This window comes from Ovis aries, chromosome 1 (assembly GCF_016772045.2).
Source record: "Ovis aries strain OAR_USU_Benz2616 breed Rambouillet chromosome 1, ARS-UI_Ramb_v3.0, whole genome shotgun sequence".
Lineage (NCBI taxonomy): Eukaryota > Metazoa > Chordata > Mammalia > Artiodactyla > Bovidae > Ovis > Ovis aries.
Window position 1 is genome coordinate 166,101,453 of NC_056054.1, and position 20,289 is coordinate 166,121,741.

A 20,289-nucleotide genomic window follows, 5' to 3' on the forward strand; every position below is an offset into this window, starting at 1 on the left:
GTCTCCCACACTCCAGACAGATTCTTTACCATCTGAGCCAAGATCTGGCATGGAAGGCCCTCCCTAACATGGCTTCTGCTTCTCTTTGCTTCCACTTCTCTCCACTTTTTGTCCCCCACACTCATGAAAGCAGCCTGGTTTTCACCATGCACAACCACACCATTTCCGCCACGGTGCTGACACGCGCTATTCTCTCTGACCTTCCTTTCTCTTACCACAGTCGCCTGACTGGCTCCTGCCTACTCATCACCCCTCAACCTAGGTGTCACCTTCTCCAGGAAGTTTTGTCTTTCCTTTAATTCCCCAGACTTTGTGACATGCCACCCACTTTGGGCTCCCACTGCCTCTGGTGCAGACTTCTACCTGAACTCCTACCGCTCTGTGTACAATAATCGGTCACTAGCGGTCTGCCCCATTAGCCTGGAGCTCCTTAAAGACAGCCCGGATGTTTACTCCTGTTTGGAGGCTGACCAAGCACAGGGCTGACCACACCACTGGCACCAGGTAAATGTTAGCTGAATGCAGACGCAAACCTTTTACAAACAAGTTATGTTTCAAATGTCCCTGGCATAACTGTGTTCTACCTCTGATCATGAGCTAATAGGTGCACTGTGAAACCTGAGAATAGCCTGATTCAGAAACAGAACACAATGAACACTTAGAAATTGGATGCCCTTCAATGCACCTTCTGTGTACTACATGGCTCACTTTTTTTTTAGGTGGAATAAAAAGCAAGTTCGGTAAGCCCAAGTCCGCCTATTAAAAAGTACAAATTAAATGACCTTTACTCTTTTCCTGTTTCTTTAAAATGCATTATGGTAAAAATAGGCCTTCTCCCTGTTACTCTGGCTAAGGAAGCAGAACCAAGATCATCAAATGGGCTTTTACTGAGATACATGCTAATTTTGGCCAACCTAATCTCTTTAAGAAAATTAACATTTGCAAAATTTTCCATAGTATGAGTCAAAGCAGAGAACTTTAAGGGAAACAACGCCACACTTGTGGAAAGATGTTACTCTTGCAGTATAGGACTATAGTTTATATACAGCATAGTATCTCTAATGAATTAGATGCTTCCTTTTCCCCTGAAAAGATCAGGAGTCTCCCTGTTGTCAGAGCCAAACAGGCTCTTCTGGTGTCACACTAACACCTCTTCAATTCAGTCAGATGACAATGAGAGATACGAGAAATAAAATATAACCAAAACAAAAAACAAAAAACCTCTGATGCTGAAGTTCCAGGTTTCACCTTCACTGATCTTTTTCAACATGGAGGATCTTCATCAGGTTATGAAATACTCATTCTTGAAAAACTCCTCAATCTGGAAAACTGATCTGTATTTGCCTGGTATACTGTAACTTAAGATGTCAGGATTTCTTTTTTGTTGTTGTTTTATTCGGAAAGCAGGGGTGGTTTATCAAATAGTGTGTTGGAGTTTGAGGGAAGAAACTGATTTCCCACAGAGTGAAATCTAGTCCAGAAATGAATTTAGCACTTTGGCTTTATTAAGGCGGTACTTGGCTATATCCATTTGAGAGTCCGCTCGAGTAATACATTTAATGATTTAGCCATGTAAAACAAACACAAGACCAAAACCCTCTCCCCTATTACATTTTTAGAAATGTCTAAGGCTCTTATTTTTCTTGCAACAATAAAATAAACTGATAAATTATTACATGCTTTAGATTTAAAAAGGAATCACAAAACTATACAGCAAGATAAACAACCCGAAAAAAAAAAAAAAGGTAAACAATCTGGTATCAATGTGTAATAAGGGATGCCAAGAAAAGTTATTATTGAATAATTAATATATGTCCATTTAAACAAAATCTATTCTCATTGGTCTATAATAAAAAGACCCCAAAGTAAAGGAAGACTGTGTCTAGTCTGTAACTATTTTAAGCATTAACTCTTAAAAATGTTTACCTATATTCGTCACATGGCTTGTTTCCCTCCCCTCCTCTTCCGGCACGTCAGCCAACTTTCCGTGCTTCAAATCTAGTTTATACCATCCACACTCCAGTTTTCTCTGGTCTGTAGACTTTTCCTCCTCTAAGCTTTGGTATTTAATATCAATGTTCGATATTAATGGCCTTCTACCTCTCAGTGTCCCCAGCTCTAATGTTAGCTTACAAGACCGACTTGTCAGTTCCTGTATCCCCACCAGTCAGTTGCATATTTGCAAACCATGACTCCAGGATTCTCTAGTGCTGTGTACAGAAAGCCAAAGAATGAAATGCAAATTAGACCCTCCCTTCGGATGGAAAAGGATGATGTCATTTCACTCCTTTGTTATGATTTTTACGCTCTCAGAATTCACCTTACCTTGTGTCTGGTTTTAGATTTTCTACTGTGGAGAAGGTTTGATTTGTTGTTTGAATGGACTTGTTCTTCCCACTGAATGACCCATTTTCTCTGGATATAACTTCATATTCTGAAAAGCAAAAAGGCCAACAGACACTTGTCTTTATGCTCAGGCAAACTGAATGTTCTTGAAGCTAACAGCCTAAAAAGTCACTCTCATAAAAGTGAGCAACTGAGATGGCAGGCCTGAGACCTATTGATCATACACATTTGCAACTTCTAGATGGAGATTATCAGTTGATGGTGAAGGTCCCAAAGCAGTTGGAGAGTTGCTCATGGACCGTTTTTGTTTTCTCTCTATCAGAGCAGGAAAGGCCTGGTAACTGTGTAAAGTGATGACACTCGTGGGGTAGCTCTGTATATGGGTAACTTATCATTTTGATATGTAAGTCAGATCTGCCATTGCTGGAAAACCCAGTGCAGTTTTGTAAGAAACATTCTATGAGGAGTGGGGCTTCAGCAGAAGCACATTCCCTGCTCGTAGGGCTTTACAGCGTAGCTGGGAAATGGTCACTGATGACACGGTACTGCTGCAAGTAACAGTTAAAACCATAGCACCAAACAACATTTCACCAAATAATGAACTACATTTTCCCAGAGTCCATTATTTTGAACCACAGAAATACAAGATTTTCGTACATACTGCTTACATAAGTTACATAAGTCTTGTACATACTGCTTATATATGCCCCCTTGATAATTATCCTTGAATTAAAACAAAGCAAAATGAAACTTTATCCTTAAAGTTAGTATAGAGATCCATATAAACTTACCTGAAGTGTAGCTTTCTATGAACTTAGGGCTAATCAAAAGAGAGAGACTTTCAGAGTAAGATAATATAATTTACTAATATATTTTCCCTGTTGTCAGTTGGGATTTAGTTTAATACATGCTATGAGATCACAAAGAGAATTACAAAAATCAAGCAAAAACCAACAAACAACCACAAAAGCCCACTCAAAAACAGTTCTGTCAATATGAAGAAATACACAAGTGGTGGGCTTTGGGGAAAGTGGGAAGGTTGTGAGTTACTGGGACTTCAGCTGTTAGCGCTGAGACCAAAGGTAGGAGATAATATTGGACATAAAGCTGAAATTACAGGATAACTCATGGAGACTTATAATCACCAGTTTTAATTTGGGAAGGATCTTTAATGGTAAATTAAAAACATCCAAGATGTAGGACCACCTTTTCAGAATAATTTCCTATGACCATCCTTTTGAAAATTTTAAATTAGACTAGAAGGCAATGGCCATTGTATCTGGACACATGAATGCAGTTTTTAAAAGACTAATGGCTGATATTTAGTATGTCTTCCTCAGACTCTGCTCCCAATCTATGTCTCAGTTGACTTTCTATTCTAACAGAGCATGAAAAGAGAGGGAGAGGCAGCATCCTGAATTCAGATATTCAAATTATACTTTTCCCTCTGCCCTAAAGGGGCATTTACTAGAAAAAGAAGGGAGTAATTAGAATGGAAGTAAAACATTTTTTTTTTTTAAAGGAAATTGCATGGCTTAATGGAAAGAAACAGACCAAGCCACTTGCCTGGATCTCAGTCTCAGTTTTCCCATCTGTAAAATGTCCATAGTGTCTCTTCATAGTGTTACTTATAGGGATTAAAGTAGGAACATATTAAAAGTGCTTAACAGTGTTTTGCTCAACAGGTGGTACCTATTATTATTATGTCTTTTATTATTCTTTATTATCCCTGAGTTGTATCTTAAAACTTGAAAATTGGAAAGATTCCAGTTCAAAAGATTCAAATGTTGATTAGTCATTGAAAGAGTTTATATGATATTCCAGTTGCTTCATCCATGAAAGCAGTCACCTTAGAGAAATGCAAATCAAAACCACAATGAGGTACCACTTCACACCAGTCAGAATGGCTGCGATCCAAAAATCTGCAAGCAATAAATGCTGGAGAGGGTGTGGAGAAAAGGGAACCCTCCTACACTGTTGGTGGGAATGCAAACTAGTACAGCCACTATGGAGAACGGTGTGGAGATTCCTTAAAAAATTGCAAATAGAACTACCTTATGACCCAGCAATCCCACTTCTGGGCATACACACCGAGGAAACCAGAATTGAAAGAGACACATGTACCCCAATGTTCATCGCAGCACTGTTTATAATAGCCAGGACATGGAAACAACCTAGATGTCCATCAGCAGATGAATGGATAAGAAAGCTGTGGTACATATACACAATGGAGTATTACTCAGCCGTTAAAAGAATTCATTTGAATCAGTTCTGATGAGATGGATGAAACTGGAGCCGATTATACAGAGTGAAGTAAGCCAGAAAGAAAAACACCAATACAGTATACTAACACATATATATGGAATTTAGGAAGATGGCAATGACGACCCTGTATGCAAGACAGGAAAAGAGACACAGATGTGTATAACGGACTTTTGGACTCAGAGGAGAGGAGAGGGTGGGATGATTTGGGAGAATGACATTCTAACATGTATACTATCATGTGAATTGAATCGCCAGTCTATGTCTGACGCAGGATGCAGCATGCTTGGGGCTGGTGCATGGGGATGACCCAGAAAGTTGTTATGGGGAGGGAGGTGGGAGGGGGTTCATGTTTGGGAATGCATGTAAGAATTAAAGATTTTAAAATTTAAAAATAAAAACTAAAATTAAAAAAAAAATCTTTGTTTGGGCCATTCCTAATGTTTAAATGTTAATTTAATATGATTTTAGTCCTGAAACTTTGGAGTTTTCAAAATAGATCCAGAAGTTCCCTTCATAATTAAAAAGTTATTTAGAATTTTTCTCGGAATTCTTGTTTTAGAATTGTCAGAATTCTTGTTTTAGAATGTATGTATCTTTCCTTTTTAATTTTTTAAAGTGATAATAGCTTTTTCATAAATGCACCAACATTCTAAAACTCTACCACCACCAACAAAAAAGTGTGTGTTCATATTTCTTATTTTAAGATAGGGAATTTAAAAAATAGTTTCTTTAAGAGTAAGGATATAAGAAAATCAACAAAGAACTGACACTGAATAGGTGGTCTCTTTTACCCCCCTCAGAGGGTTTTAAACCCCTTATGAGATAATTCACTTAGAAGATAATCATTTATTATGAAGATTGGGAACATCACAGTCTGGTCAGTGCAGCATGAAAATAATAATGGTGGTATTACTGCTGCCAGTCCTGCTGTTGCTGCTGATGACACATGTTCATTTAACAGCTTCTAATTTATGCTGCATGAATTCTGTTAAGTTTTATACTCACAACAAATTGATAACAATGGGAATTATTATTATTACAAATAAAAAACTAGAAGTTCAGAGAGGCTAATTATAGATTCAAGTTGCATTATCTAGAACATACTTGGTCTGGGATTTAAATCTATGTCCACATGCTCTTGACATATCACAAAATGACAACTTATGACTAACTTAACTTTAAGTTGTCTAAAGATCTAGGCTATGGCCAATCTTTATGGTGTACCTATTTCTACTTTAGTGTGGAAGGGTCATGGAGAAGCATCAGAATTTGGATGTATTTACTAGAGGTGAATACATGCCTATCAACTAGAAGAAAGATTACTGACAGAAGTCAACTAGGGAAATGAAGAATATGTTCCCTCTCTTTTGTTACCTTTCTTAATCCTTTCCTGAAAAACCATTTCTAATGATTTGAGAATTAATCTCTATATTATCTGAACTACTGGTTTATAAAAGATTATATTTGAAATCAAGTGGTATTTATTGGAAAAAATAGATCATCAGGGCATATGGTTCAATGTTTAAACATAAGCTAAGTAAATAGTGACTAAATCCTGACTTATTTCTATGTATAAAATATTATTATTACAGATGTGGTCCTTATCCATGAAAATTGTTATCATCAGTCTAGTATCTAGTGAAAGATCTCAACAGCTCATTAACATTTAATAATAATAATGTCAAAACTAATTGGTTAGATAAAGTATATCCTATTTATGATACTTTGAGATTACAGATTTATATCATTTTAAGAAGCTATCATTTATATCATTTTATATCATGATAAAAGGAAAATCCTGCTGTTTTCAAAAGCTAAATCATACCCAAGTGAATGTGTATTAGATTATTAGACGTATTAGATTAACCAATGCCAATTTGATGTTCTATATCTTTAAGGGAAGTGAAATTTTTATAAATCATTTGGTCTTGTGAGAACTAAGTCTCAGACTATTACAGGAACTCCTTATTAGCACTGCATGTGGATTGAGAATTTTAAACTTTTTAATACATGTAGATAATCAATACTTAGAAATTGATTGATTTTTAGATATTGGGATGATAATACCTACTGGCATAATCCCACGTAAAGAAGACTAGTCAAAACTGCATGAGAAAGGAAATTCACAAAATATGTTTTTGTTTTTTTTTTTAAAGGCCAGTTAAGCAAAGATTAGCTGCTGAATTTGAGCAAACTCTGGCAGATAGTGAAGGACAGGGAAGCCTGGTGTGCTGTAGTCCACGGGGTCTCAAAGAGCTAGACATGACTTAGCAACCGAACAACAACAAGCTGCTTACACTGGAAGCTGCCCAGACTAAATGGCTTTGTCTGAAGAGAAATAGCTGCTGTTTTCTCCTTTATTCAAAGAAAACTGTTTGGCAGCTCCTGAACCTCCCCACTGCTCACCTTACCCTGTGTACTGCCCTCTACTCTCTGACAGCCTCTCAGTGGGCCCCTCTGTTCCACCTGCCCACCTTGGGCATAGGAAGCAGGACACACAGGTACTCACATTCTTTGCTTCATCCTCTAGCTGATCTGGGTGGTTAGTCATCCCACCCTCCCCTCTTCTCTCTAGTCTGACTCTCTTGTTCACTATGGAAAATTAAAATCTCACATAACAAACTCAAAGAGTGACTCAGAGTTTCTTATTTTTCATTATCATTTTTATGAGGAGTAGCAGAATCAAAATTCCCTGAGATGGGCAGAAAATTGACCAGGAATAGAATTTTTAAAAAACCATACCTGTGGCTGATTCATGCTGATATACGGCAGAAATCAACACAACCTTGTAAAGGCATTATCTTCCAATTAAAAATAAATAAGTAAAAAAAATTCTCATAAAATGACTGAAATAATAATGTTTAGCCTGCTTCAAAGTTCTAGGTCAGTCTAGAAACTGGGATGGTGAAAGGAAAATTGGTTTAAATACTATTAGCAGTGGCAACTTCTCATATGTTATTTGTATCTTCTGGTAATGGAAAAACTAGATATACTTTCACATTGAGAAAAAGTTCTGAGAGGAGAAAGAAGATATATAACTTAAGAGATCTTCTAGGTTAACAGCGAGACCATAACCAAGACAAAGACGATCTTTCCCGTCTTATGACACTTTTGAAAATCATCTGCCAAGAGACAAAAGAACTCTGCAGGGACTTGCTGTTCCTGAGATACATCACCCAGGATCACAGTCTGACTTGAGGTACCACATTCCCAAAGCATCATCTTATCATTGTTTCCCACCATAGCAACAGTCCGCATGCCATGCTCTTACCAGTGACAGTGTCATTGAGTGGCTTATCCCAGTCCAAGATGACAAAGGAGGGACACCCTTCCACAGTGACAACAGTGAGGTTGGTAGGTGGGTTCTGCGGTGGGCTGGTGGCATTCCCCTCTGTGGCCTCCTCTTTGGGGAATCTCTTGACAGAGTCGGTGATGGAGCAGGGGCTGTTGTCAGGCTTTTGGATATACCGCACATGAGGACCTAAGAGAGAGAGGACATCGGGCATTTTGTTTTTTTGAGCTTGTAAAAAAGGTGGAGGAGAATTCATAAGTAAAACAATCTGTTTGAGGATATTTGATCTAATACTATAAGCAGATGGATGAGAGCAGTGATGTGGATGGTTTGAATTTGGAAAAATCCAGAATCCTATCTTTGGGATGCATGATATGGATACTATTGATTTAATTTTCTAAATAGGTTTAGCTTATGCTAATATCCAAAAGTAATTTGGTTTAAACTGCATAATTTATAGGGTGCTGGAAAGAGTACTCAAAGGATCTTGGTTCAGTAGTGGGGAATGATTTGCCTTACACTAAAATGTAGTTCTGGTCCTACCAATAAACCTTAAAAGCCAGGCTCAGAAAGATCAAGTGGTTTTAAGTTGTTTAATTGCACCCCAGAATAAGATCCAACAATATTTTAAGAATAACAAACATATACAGCACCCAATGGGCTTCCCTCGTAGCTCAGTCGATAAAGAATCTGCCTGCAATGCAGGAGACCTGGGTTCAATTCCTGGGTTTGATTCCTGGGTCAGGAAGATCCCCTGGAGAAGTAAACGGCAATCCACTCCAGTATTCTTGCCTGGAAAATCCCATGGACAGAGGAGCCTGGCGGGCTACAGTTCGTGGGGTTGCAAGAGTCAGACATGACTTGGTGACTAAACTGCCACCACAGCACCCAACTAGATAAATTCCTTACAGGAAGATATTACCCATAATGAGAAAAATAAATCATTTGGAGTCAAACTGGAACTTGCATAGATGTTAGAATAATCAGACAAGGACAATAAAACAGTTATTATCACTATAATCCACGTGGTCAAAAAGTTAAGAAATGGAAGATATAAAAAAGACCCAAATTAAATTTCTGGAGATCTTCAAAGAGAGCAGAGAAGAAAAGACATGATAGGACAACAAAGAAGGATCGTGGCAAATTTCTCATTGTATAGAAAGCAAGTGAGAAGGCAACAGAGAGATGTCCTTATATATTAAAGAACAAAAACCAAAACAACAACAAAAAGTTATGATCTAGAATTCTATAGTGAAAATATCTTAAAAAAACAGGCAAAATATTTTTTAGACATACAAAAGCTGAAAGAATTCACGACTAGCACACCCAACCTATAAGGAAGATTCACGGAAGTTCTCCAGGCAGAAGGAAAATGATACCAGGTGGAAATATGGCTGCACACAAAGGAATGATAAGCACTGGAAATGGTAACTATATAGGTAAATATACATAATATTTATCTTATTATTTCCCTCTAAAAGATAGCTTATTGTTTAACAAAAATAATTACAATTTAGTGTGATCTATATAACATGCAAAAGTAAAGTAATAGCCCAATAGTCAGGAAAGAAAAGCTGCTATACTAATGTAAAGTTCTTATACTTCACATTCAACTGTTTATGAAGTTGTGGAATATCACTGGAAGCTAGACTGTGAAGTTAAGGACACATTCTATGAACCCCAATTATTCGCTAAAATAACAAGACAAAGTTATAGCTAAGAGGACAACAAGAAAGGTAAAATGGAATCATAGAAATATTCAGTCCAAAAGAAGGCTGAAAAAGAAGGAAAGAGGGAAAAAAGAATAGATGGAACAAATAAAAAATAGCAAGATGATAATAGATTTAAACCTAACTATATCATCAAAGAATATTACCATAAACAAAAAGGTCACTTTATAATGATAAAGAACCAATTCATTAGTTTATTACAATCCTAAGTAATTGAGGTCTATGCCTGAATACAGACCTTTACTATACATGGAGCAAAAAAAAAAAAAGTGACAGAAGAAGAAAGTAGAAATAAATCTACAGTTAGAGCTAGAGATTTTGGTATTCTCTCATTAACGGATAGAACAAGTTGATAGAAAATCACAAAGGATATAAAAGAATTGCACAATATAACCAAGCAAATTGATTTAATTGATATTTTTATAGAACACTTGTTATGGACTGAATTACGTTTTCCTAAAATTCCTGTGTTGAAGATTTAACTTCCAATAAGAGAAATCCAACCTGATAATACCTTGAAATAAGGCTTCTGGACTCTAGAACTGAGAAAGAATAAATTTTGGTTGCTTAAGCCAAAGTCTATAGTATTTTGTTTTGGCAGCCCTAGCGAACTAATATAATATTCCACTTAAGACTAGGAAGATACACATTTTTTTTAAGTATACACAAAACATACACACCAAGATATACTATATTCTGGACCATAAAAAAGTCTCAATAAATTTAAAATGACCGAGGAAATAAGAGTATATTCACAACAATGTAGTTATTAATAAAAATCAGTAACAGAATGATCTCTTGAAAATCTTGAAATATTTGGAAATTAAGTAACCTACTTCTAATAAGCCAAAGAAGAAATCAAAAGGAAATTTAAAAGTATTTTGAATAGGCTAAAACTGAATACACAGTATATCAAACATTTTTAGATGCTGCTTAAATAATACCTAGGGAAAATGTTGTAGCACTGAATTTCATATTTAAAAAGAAGAGAGGTCTCAAATCATCTTGAACCTTAGAAATTAGAAGAGCAAATTAAACTCAAATTAAGCAGAAAAAGGAAATAATAAAGATCAAAGTAAAAATAAATGAAATGGAAAACAGAAAAGTAATACACAAAATAAATGAAACCCAAAATTGAACTTTTAGGTAGATCAAAAGAACTGATAAACCTATACTGTGGCTGATTAGGCGAAAGAGAGAAAAGGCATATATAATCAATAACAGGAAAGAGAGAGGTGACATCATTACAGATTATTCAGATATCAAAATAAAAGAAAAATAAATTTGATAGCTTAGATGATATAGACCAATAACTTGAAAGACAAAAATTATGAAAGCTCACTATGGAAGAAAGTATACTGAATAGTCCTATACCTATTAAAGAAAAGAAAGAAAGAAAAAGTGAAGTCGCTCAGTTGTGTCCGACTTCTTGAGACCCCATGGACTGTAGCCTACTAGGCTCCTCCATCCATGGAATTTTCTAGGCAAGAGTACTGGTGTGGGTTGCCATTTCCTTCTCCAATTATAATGAATTACAAGTAAAACACTTTTCACAAAGAGAATGTGAGGCTCAGATGACTTTAGTGGTGAATACTGCCAAATATTTAGGGAAGAAGCAATACTAATTCTAAACCTTTTAGAAAATTGAAAAGTTCAGTATTATTTTGACACTAAAACTTGAGTAGATTTTACAAGAAAAGAAAATAACAGCCCAATATCCCTCACTGAATACAATTCTAAACAAAATTTTAGGGAATTAAATCAACAATATATTTAAATGAGAATACACTATAACCAAGGGGAATTTGTCCCTGGAATGCAACGTTAATCTACAATTCAAGAACAATTACTTTATCATATTAACACACTAAAAGAAAAGAAAAACCTTATAAGTATCTCAATAAAGCCAGAAAAATCATTAGACATAATCTAGCATTCATTTCTGATAACAATTCTCACTGGAGCAGGAATAGAAGAGAACTTTCTCAACTCAATTAGGACATCTATAAAAAAACCACAGGCAACAACATACTTAATGGTGAAAGACTAAATGGTTTTTCTCTAAGATAAGGAATAAGAAAAAGATATCAGTCCTCACTTTCAATTCAGTGCTTTTCTGGAGGTTCTAGCCAGTATAGAAGAGCAAGAAAAAAGGTACTCAAGTTGGAAAGGAGGAAGGAAAGCCTTCCTCTTAGATGACATAGTTCTGTATATAGAAAACCCAGCATATCTACAAAAAAATCTAAAGAGCTTTGCAAGATTGTAGAATATAAAGTCACTGTACAAAAAAATCAGTTGTTTTCCTATATATTAGTGATGAACAGTAGGAAACTGAAACTTAAAATGCTACTTTTATGTTTTATTTCACTTTTTTATTATTTTTTATTATTTTTTTAATTTTAAAATCTTTAATTCTTACATGCGTTCCCAAACATGACCCCCCCCTCCCACCTCCCTCCCCACTACATCTCTCTGGGTCATCCCCATGCACCAGCCCCAAGCATGCTGCACCCTACACTAAAAATCATTAGTGAGAGAAATGAATAATACCTAAATAAATGGTGAGATGTACCATGTTCCTAGGTAGGAGGACAATAGTGTTCAGCTGTCAATGCTTTCTAATTGACTTGCAGATTCAATGAAATTCTAATAAAAATATGAGCAGGCTATTTTTCTTTAGACATTGATAAATTCATCCTAAGATTTAGCTAGGGATCCAAAAGGACCTAGAACCACCAAAACAACTTTAAAGAAATAAAAACAATGTTGGAGAACGAACACAACCCAATTGCAGCACTTATCATAAAACCACGGTGATCCAGACACTGTGGTATTGATGGAAAGGTAGCTAAATAGATCAGCGGGACAACTAGAGAACACCTAGACAGTGCCATGTATGTATGGACACTTGGTTTTTGACAAAGGTACAAATTAAATTCAGTGAAGGAACAATAATTTTTTTAACAAATATGGTGGAACAGTTTGATATCCTTAAGAAAATAAACTTGCATTCATATCTTGTATCATACACACAATTTGACTCAAAATGGATCCTAGACTTAAATGTACAAGTAGAAACCTTCTACAAGGAAACAGAGGAGCTCTTTGTGATCTCTGATTAGTCAAAGATTTCTTAAATGTAACACCAAAGATGCAATCTATAAAAAACCGAATCAATAAACCAAGCTTCATTAAAATTAAAAAAGAAGCCACACAGGGAGAAAATGTTTGTGAAACACGTACCTGAAAAAGATCTTCAACCCAGAAAATATAAAGACTCTTAAAACTCAACAATAAGAAAATAAGCAACACAATAAAAATATTAAAAAAATTTAAAGAGACATATCAAAAAGGATATACAGATGGCAAATAAGGACATGAAAAGATGTTCAGCATCCTTAGTCATTAGGGATATGCAAGATAAAATCACAGATACTACTATATACTTTTTTAAACGGTTTAAATTTAAAAGGCTGACCATACTAAGTGATAGAAAAGATGTGGATGAACTGGAACCCTCATACACTGCTGACAGAAAGGCGAAACAGGACAACTGCTGTGAAAAACAGTTTGGCAGTTCCTTAAAATGTTAACTATACACTTACATATGATCTAGCCATCCCCTTATAGGAATTTGCCCAAAAAGAATGAAAACATATGTCCACACAAGACTTGTACCTGAATGGTCATAGAATAGCATACTTTACTGGTAATGTAAAAATGCTGGAAACACCCCAAATGTCATGGTGTTTTAATAAATTATTATATATCTATGCATAGAATATTCATAAGCAATAAAAAGGAATAGACAGTTGATACATATACCAACATGGATGCATCACCAAATAGTTATGATAAGTAAAAGAAATCCGAAAGGAAGTTTATAATACATTATTTTCTATTATGTGAAACTCCAAAAATGCATATTAGTTTATAAAGATGATGCAGTTAAAGTGCTGCACACAATATGACAGCAAATCTGGAAAACTCAGCAGTGGCCACAGGACTGGAAAAGGTCAGTTTTCATTCCAATCCCAAAGAAAGGCAATGCTGGAGAATTTTCACACTACCATACAACTATGCTCATTTCACATGGTAGCAAGGTAATGCTCAAAATCCTTCAAACTAGATTTCAACAAGTGAACCAAGAACTTCCAGATGTATAAGTTGGATTTAGAAAAGGAAGAGGAACAAGCGATCAAATTGCCATCATCCGTTGGATCACAGAAAAGGGAAGAAAATTCTAGAAAAATATCTACTTCTGCTTCATTGACCACTGAAGCCTTTGACTGTGTGGATCACAACAAACTGTGGAAAATTCTTCAAGAGATGGGAATACCAAATGACCTTACCTGCCTTCTGAGAAATATATATGCGGGTCAAGACCAACAATTAGAACTGGACATGGAACAATGGAATGGTTCAAAATTGAGAAAACAGTACATCAAGGCCATATATTGTCCCTCTGTTATTTAACTCATATGCAGAGTACATTATGGGAAATGTCAGGCTGGATGAATCACAAGCTGGGATCCAGACTGCTGGAAGAAATATCAACAACCTCAGATATGCAGATGATACCACTCTAATGGCAAAAAGCGAAGAGGAACTAAAGAACCTTTTGATGAAAGTGAAAGACAAGAGTGAAAAAGCTGGCTTAAAATTCAGCATTCAAAAAACTAAGATCATGACTTTGGACCCAACACTTCATGGCAAATAGATGGGGGAAAGGTGGAAACAGTGACAGATTTTCTTTTCTTGGGCTCCAAAATCACTGCAGACAGTGATTACAGCCATGAAATTAAAAGATGCTTGCTCCTTGGAAGAAAAGTTATGACAAACCGAGACAGCATATTAAAAAGCAGAGACATTACTTTGCTGACAAAGATCCATCTAGTTAAAGCTATGGTTTTTCCACTAATCATGTATGGATGTAAGAGTTGGCTATAGAGAAGGCTGAGTGCCAAAGAATTAATGCTTTTGAATTACGGTGCTGGAGAAGAATTTTGAGAGTCCCTCGGACAGTAAAGAGATCAAACGAGTCAATCCTAAAGGCAATCAACCCTGAATATTCATTGGAAGGGCTGATTCTGAAGCTCCAATATTTTGGTCACCTGATGTGAAGAGCCAACTCACTGGAAAATATCCTGATGCTGGGAAAGATTGAGGTCAGGAGGAGAGGGGGACGACAGAGGATTAGATGGTTGGATGGCATCACTGACTTGATGGACATGGGTTTGAGCAAACTCCAGGAGATAGTAAAGGACAGGGAAGCCTGGCATGCTGTAATCCATGGGGTCACAAAGAGCTGGACATGAGTTGGTGACTGAAAAACTACAGCAACAATCTATAATATAGTTACCTTGAGACTAGAGGTTAGGTGGGAGAAGTGGAGAGGAGGGATTATAAAGGTACATGATGAAACTTTGAGGTGTTGCACACACTCATTATCTTGATTGTGACGATGGTTACATGAATATATACATATATTAAAATTTATCAAATTTTATACTTCAGAAAAACAGATCACAAAAGGAAACACTAGTCTATATCATATAATATCTTTTACTTTGGTAGATTAGATTACTGTTCAAAAATATTCTCTATATTCATGGAAAGAGTATATTTCCCCTATCTTCAATTTGAGCTTAGCTCTGTGACTTTCTTTTGGGATTGAATATTGGCAGGTATAACACAAAGAGGTTGAAATGTTGTCGTATATCTGGACTTCTTCTCTCTTTACTTGTATTGTTATAGAACAGCTTCCTCTGGGTCACTGTTAGTCTTTCATCTTGGGTACCAAAATGAACAGATGTGGAGCAGACCTTAGCCTAACCTTAAGAGACCCAGCTGTACCTGCTGCTAGAAACAGAATCACCCAGCTAAGCAAATCCTAAATCAGCTGACCTCCATGTGACTTGTAGACACATGAGAAATAAATCCTTTTTAGGGTATGCTACTAGGCTTCCCTGATGGCTTAGTGGTAAAGAATCTGCCTGCCAATGTAGGGGACACAGGTTCAAACCCTGATCCAGGAAGATACCACATGGCATGGGGCAACTAAGCTCATGCCCCATGACTACCAAGTCTGTGCTCTAGGGCCCAGGAGGCACAACCACTGAAGCCTATGTGCCTTTAGAGCCAATCTCTGCAACAAGCGAAGCCACTGCAATGAGAAGCTCTTTCACTGAGACTAGACAGTAGCCTCTGCTTGCCGCAACTAGAGAAAAGCTCGTGCAGCAAAGAATACCCAACACAGCCAAAAATAAATAAGAAAAAAAATAAACATAAAAAAAGAATATGCCACTAAGATTTTGTAGTTACTACACAGCAACAGTTGACTAATATACCCAACAAAGATAGATTTCTTAAAAGTAAGATTTGTAGCTGATCATACGTACCTTTGAACCTGGGCTTCCCAAGAGGATCAGTTTCTCTTGTTGGACTTGAGCTAAAGTCAGTCATGTTATCTGAGGATGGATGATACAATGAAAAAGTAGTGAAGGCTATAAATATTTATAATGCCTCCTGGTCAATTGCTTGCAACTTTGATCTCCATATTATTATAATCCATATTATTCACATTTCAAGGCCCTTAACTGTGTCCTGCTGCAGGTGTTCTGAAGAGTAATAAATGATTTAAAGATTACAGCTGGGCTTCCCTTGTAGATCAGGTGGTAAAGAATCTGCCTACAATGCAGGAGATACAGGGTTCGATTCCCAGGTCAGGAAGATCCCCTGGTGAAGGAAATGGCAACCAACTCCAGTATTCTTGACTGGAGAATCCCATGGACAGATGAGCCTGGCAGGCTAGAATCCATGGGGTTGCAAGAGTCAGATATGACTTAGTGAGCAAACCACCACCACCAAAGATTACAACCAAGTAGCCAGTATGCATTCATATATTAAGTTATGTGTGATTAGGAATGACATGTGATTTAGGAATAAGGACTGGATAATCTAGATCTTTTGAGGAAGACTTTATTAAAGATCTCAGCACTTCCTTCTATGTCTGCAAAGGAAAGGAGCACATTCCACAGTAAGCATTAGAAGTAAGTGTAATTTTAAATTAAAATGTCCCTATCAATCATAAAATTGAGTAAAATGTATTGATCCAAACTGGGACTCTTTTCTCCCTAATTTGAAATCCTCTGGTACTTTGTGGCTAAGCATCCAGTGGAACTTGGCTGACATACTCACCAAGATCTTCTCCTGAGGCAGGAGCTGTTGGTTGCTTTTTATCTGTCTCCATTCTCTCCAAGGGGGCTTCTGTAGGTCTGAGTGTTGCCCTCAAGGGTGGGGAAGTTACTCGGTCTGATGAAATGATTCCTATAATGCAGAGCCAAAGGAGTCAGGTTTTGTATGCAGCCCTGCAGAGTTCCCTATTTACCTACTCAACAAATATTTATTAAGGACTTACCATGTGACTTGGCACTATATGCCAGGATTAGAGAGAAAATAAGACCTTCTGTCCTTGATTGATTGGCAGACATGTGTAAGCCAAATTATACTGAAGCATTATAAATATTGTGGAAGCATAAGACAAGGTTTCAGAGAAGACAAGTCTATGAGGAAAGATGATGGGTGCTGGGGGGAAGATAGAAAAGCCTTCCAAGAGGGTGTCCTAATAAAGAGGAAAAGTGATCAGTAGGTAGGCAGGAGAGCTGTATTCTAGGTGGAGTTTATAGGAGAACACAGTCAGGGAAGCATCAAGTCATAAAGCATGTTGAATTTGAAGGCCTGAGAGCCAAGAGTGCCAGGAAGCAATGAGAGCAGAGGAGGGGGGGGGGCTGGCAGGGAAGGGCAGTTCATGGAGGGCCTTGCATACCATGGATTTAGATATTATTTTTAGATGACAAGGGCCCATTAAAAATTTTTCCCTAGGGAAGTAACATGATCAGATAAGGAGACAGTGAACAGTTAGGCTGCAAGGCTGGTGGCAGACAGAGACATCAAGAACTAAAGCAGTTGTGTAGGCAAGGACAGAGGAGAACTATGTAAGAAGCAGTGAGACTGGATGGAAGGGGTTTTACATGAAAGACATCAAGAGGATGGAGTGGCCAGACTATAGATTAAATGATAGGCATGGGAGATGGTGGGGGAAGAAGAGAAATGTTTATAAGGTAATGACTGTGATTCTGGTCTAGTGGCCAGACCAGTGTTACTCTGAGATGCTGTATTCAACAATGTCTCCTCTGCTCTAAAAACACATGTAGGTCTCCCAAATAGGATCCATCCCAAGGTCTATGCAAATATGGGTAGAATAGAGTAGTAGTGTTAGTCGCTCTGTTGTGTCCGACTCTCTGTGACGCTATGGGCTATAGCCCACCACTCCTCTGTCCAAGGGATTCTCCAGGCAAGAATGCTGGAGTGGGTAGCCATTCCCTACTCCAGGGGATCTTCCCGACCCAGGGATTGAATCCAGGTCTCCTGCATCGCAGGCAGATTCTTTATCGTCTGAGCTACAATCTATCATAGAGTGGAGGCTAGATTAGGTTTTATAGTCTTCATGGGAAAAGGAATTGTTCTCAGGTGATAGAGAGTCAAAGAGTAAGGACTGATGTAAGGACTGTGGCCCAGCATGGAATCATGGGTGATGGGCTCCTGGTCCTGGTGGGAGTGGGCCCCAATGAGAGGATGAGTGAAAACCATGAGATGCTGCACTGCTGCCAGCAGGAGCTTTTTTGAGTGGAAATGCTTGGATGGTATTTTCATCCTGGCAAGGAGAGCAGGACTGAGAGGCCTCAGTAGGTCTGGAGATGGGGGACAGGGGGAGATGCCTCATGGGAGCCCAAGACTCTGCTCAGAGGCACATGTGCGAGAAGGCATGTTTTCAGAGAACTCCCAGAACACTGAACTGATTTCTCGAATTCCAAATGCACTTTCTTTGCTGGTCATCAGGCCAGATGTTACAACTGATCTCATTTGTGTTTGGCTCTTCAGTGTAGGGCTGCCCTAGTGCCTCAGATTGTAAAGAATCTGCCTGCAATGCGGGAGACCTGGGTTCAATTCCTGGGTCAGGAAGATCCCCTGGAGAAGGGAATGGCAACCCACTCCAGTATTCTTGCCTGGAGAATTCCATGGACAGAGGAGCCTGGCCGGCTACAGTCCATGGGATCACAAGGAGTAGGACACAAATGAGCAACTAACACTTGCACTTTCTCTCCTCAATGTAGACATTTCTTTTGAATTAGAGATAGATAGCAAAGGGAGGGGAGGGCACTAGCGTTAATCTCAGAAGTGGGATGTGTTTATATCATCCCACAGGCTGGATGAGTTATATCAAAGATACACTCATTGATGGGAGTGAACAAGGTTTTACGTGGCAGGAACCAGGGCCGCGGAGCTGCAGCTGAAGACAGCCTTTCAGGAGAGCTCTGTGGAGGGAGGGTCCCCTAATTCTTCCATGGAGGACACTGGAGCATCACTTTCAGTCTGACCTGAGCTATAGAAGCTCAAGTCTCAGCTGCCCCAGGTTACAATTAATGAAGAAAACCTGGTCTCCTCACTGGGGCCATGTCCCTAGACCTTGACTCAAGCAGGCACCATCAGCATGGATGATAGGCTGATTCCTCCTTTAGCTGATGGGAAAACAACCCAGAGGCCGCTGTCCCCTAGTACATCATGGAAGCTTCTCCACCACATCCTCCTTTCACCCTGTGAAAAGAGTGGCATCCATGCCCTTTCTCATAAATCCTTATCAGTTTCATCTTCCACAGTTGTACTTAACAGTGTTATCCTGATTCCCTCTACAGAATATTTAGGAGATAGACATGAGGGAAGAGGGCGGAAGGGAAAGATGGAGAACATGCTATGATCTGCTGGCAGGTCCAGTGGAACAGCCTTTAAGAGGAGTGAGATGAAGCTTTGCTCTGAACTGGGCTCACTGATTCTTAATTTCACTCATATATTCACTCAGTGATTACTGGATTCACTCAGTAAGGACTGGATTTGGTTCTGGGAATTTAGAGAAAGTGTCATCTGTCATCACAGAGCTCATGATCTAGTAGGGGAAGACAAGGACATGAACAAGTAGGTATAAAACAGAGGTTTGCTCTAACAGAGGTATGTTTCAAGGACAAACAGGACAGAGAAGCAGTGTTAAGTCTACTTTGGGGAGCTATAGGAGGCTTCTTTAAGACAAGGATGAAGTACAAGTGTCCCAGGTGACTGGGAGAGGTCATTCTATGGGAAAAAGACAAACATGCCACAGTCTAGAGGTGAGAGGCAGTCTGCCTCGTTGCATAGACTAGACCTGCTCAGTCACCCTGAGTATTCCAGCCTCCAGTCTTTCTCCTGGAACCATAATACTGAGGTCAGCACGAAGGCTGGTGGACAGGGTAGCTATCAAGAAGATGTAAAGGATTTTATCTCAAGAGACAGAATGTTAAGTGGAGGACATTTTCCATTACCCCTGGTGGGTTGGCAGCACAAAACATCTAGCCCCAAATAATCCATTTGTTGAAGAGCTTGTGACTGCTTCCATCTCAGCACCAAGCACCCAGCATCTAAGAAGCAAACTGACCTAGATGGACAAGGATGGTGACTGTCACCCCACCCACCCAGAATCAGGACAGGAGTCCTTAAAGTTGTAACTGACAGTGTCTGGTCTTTGGGGCCAACACATGCCAAGGGCTGTCTGTTGCTTGAGCTAGC

At 38.3% G+C, this 20,289-nt stretch overlaps 1 protein-coding gene across 50 annotated transcripts in view; it reads right to left on the reverse strand.

Moving 5' to 3' along the window:
• Window positions 1-20,289, reverse strand: part of ABI3BP (ABI family member 3 binding protein) — a 293,296-nt gene that overhangs the window by 25,493 nt on the left and 247,514 nt on the right. For all 50 annotated transcript variants that reach the window (XM_060416671.1, XM_012188960.4, XM_060416802.1 and 47 more), the window contains 4 exons: window positions 16,834-16,962; window positions 16,035-16,103; window positions 7,883-8,092; window positions 2,326-2,434 (listed from right to left, as the gene is read on the reverse strand). In XM_060416671.1, the coding sequence (XP_060272654.1) occupies window positions 2,326-2,434; window positions 7,883-8,092; window positions 16,035-16,103; window positions 16,834-16,962 (517 nt within the window). The remainder of the gene's footprint in view (window positions 1-2,325; window positions 2,435-7,882; window positions 8,093-16,034; window positions 16,104-16,833; window positions 16,963-20,289) is intronic.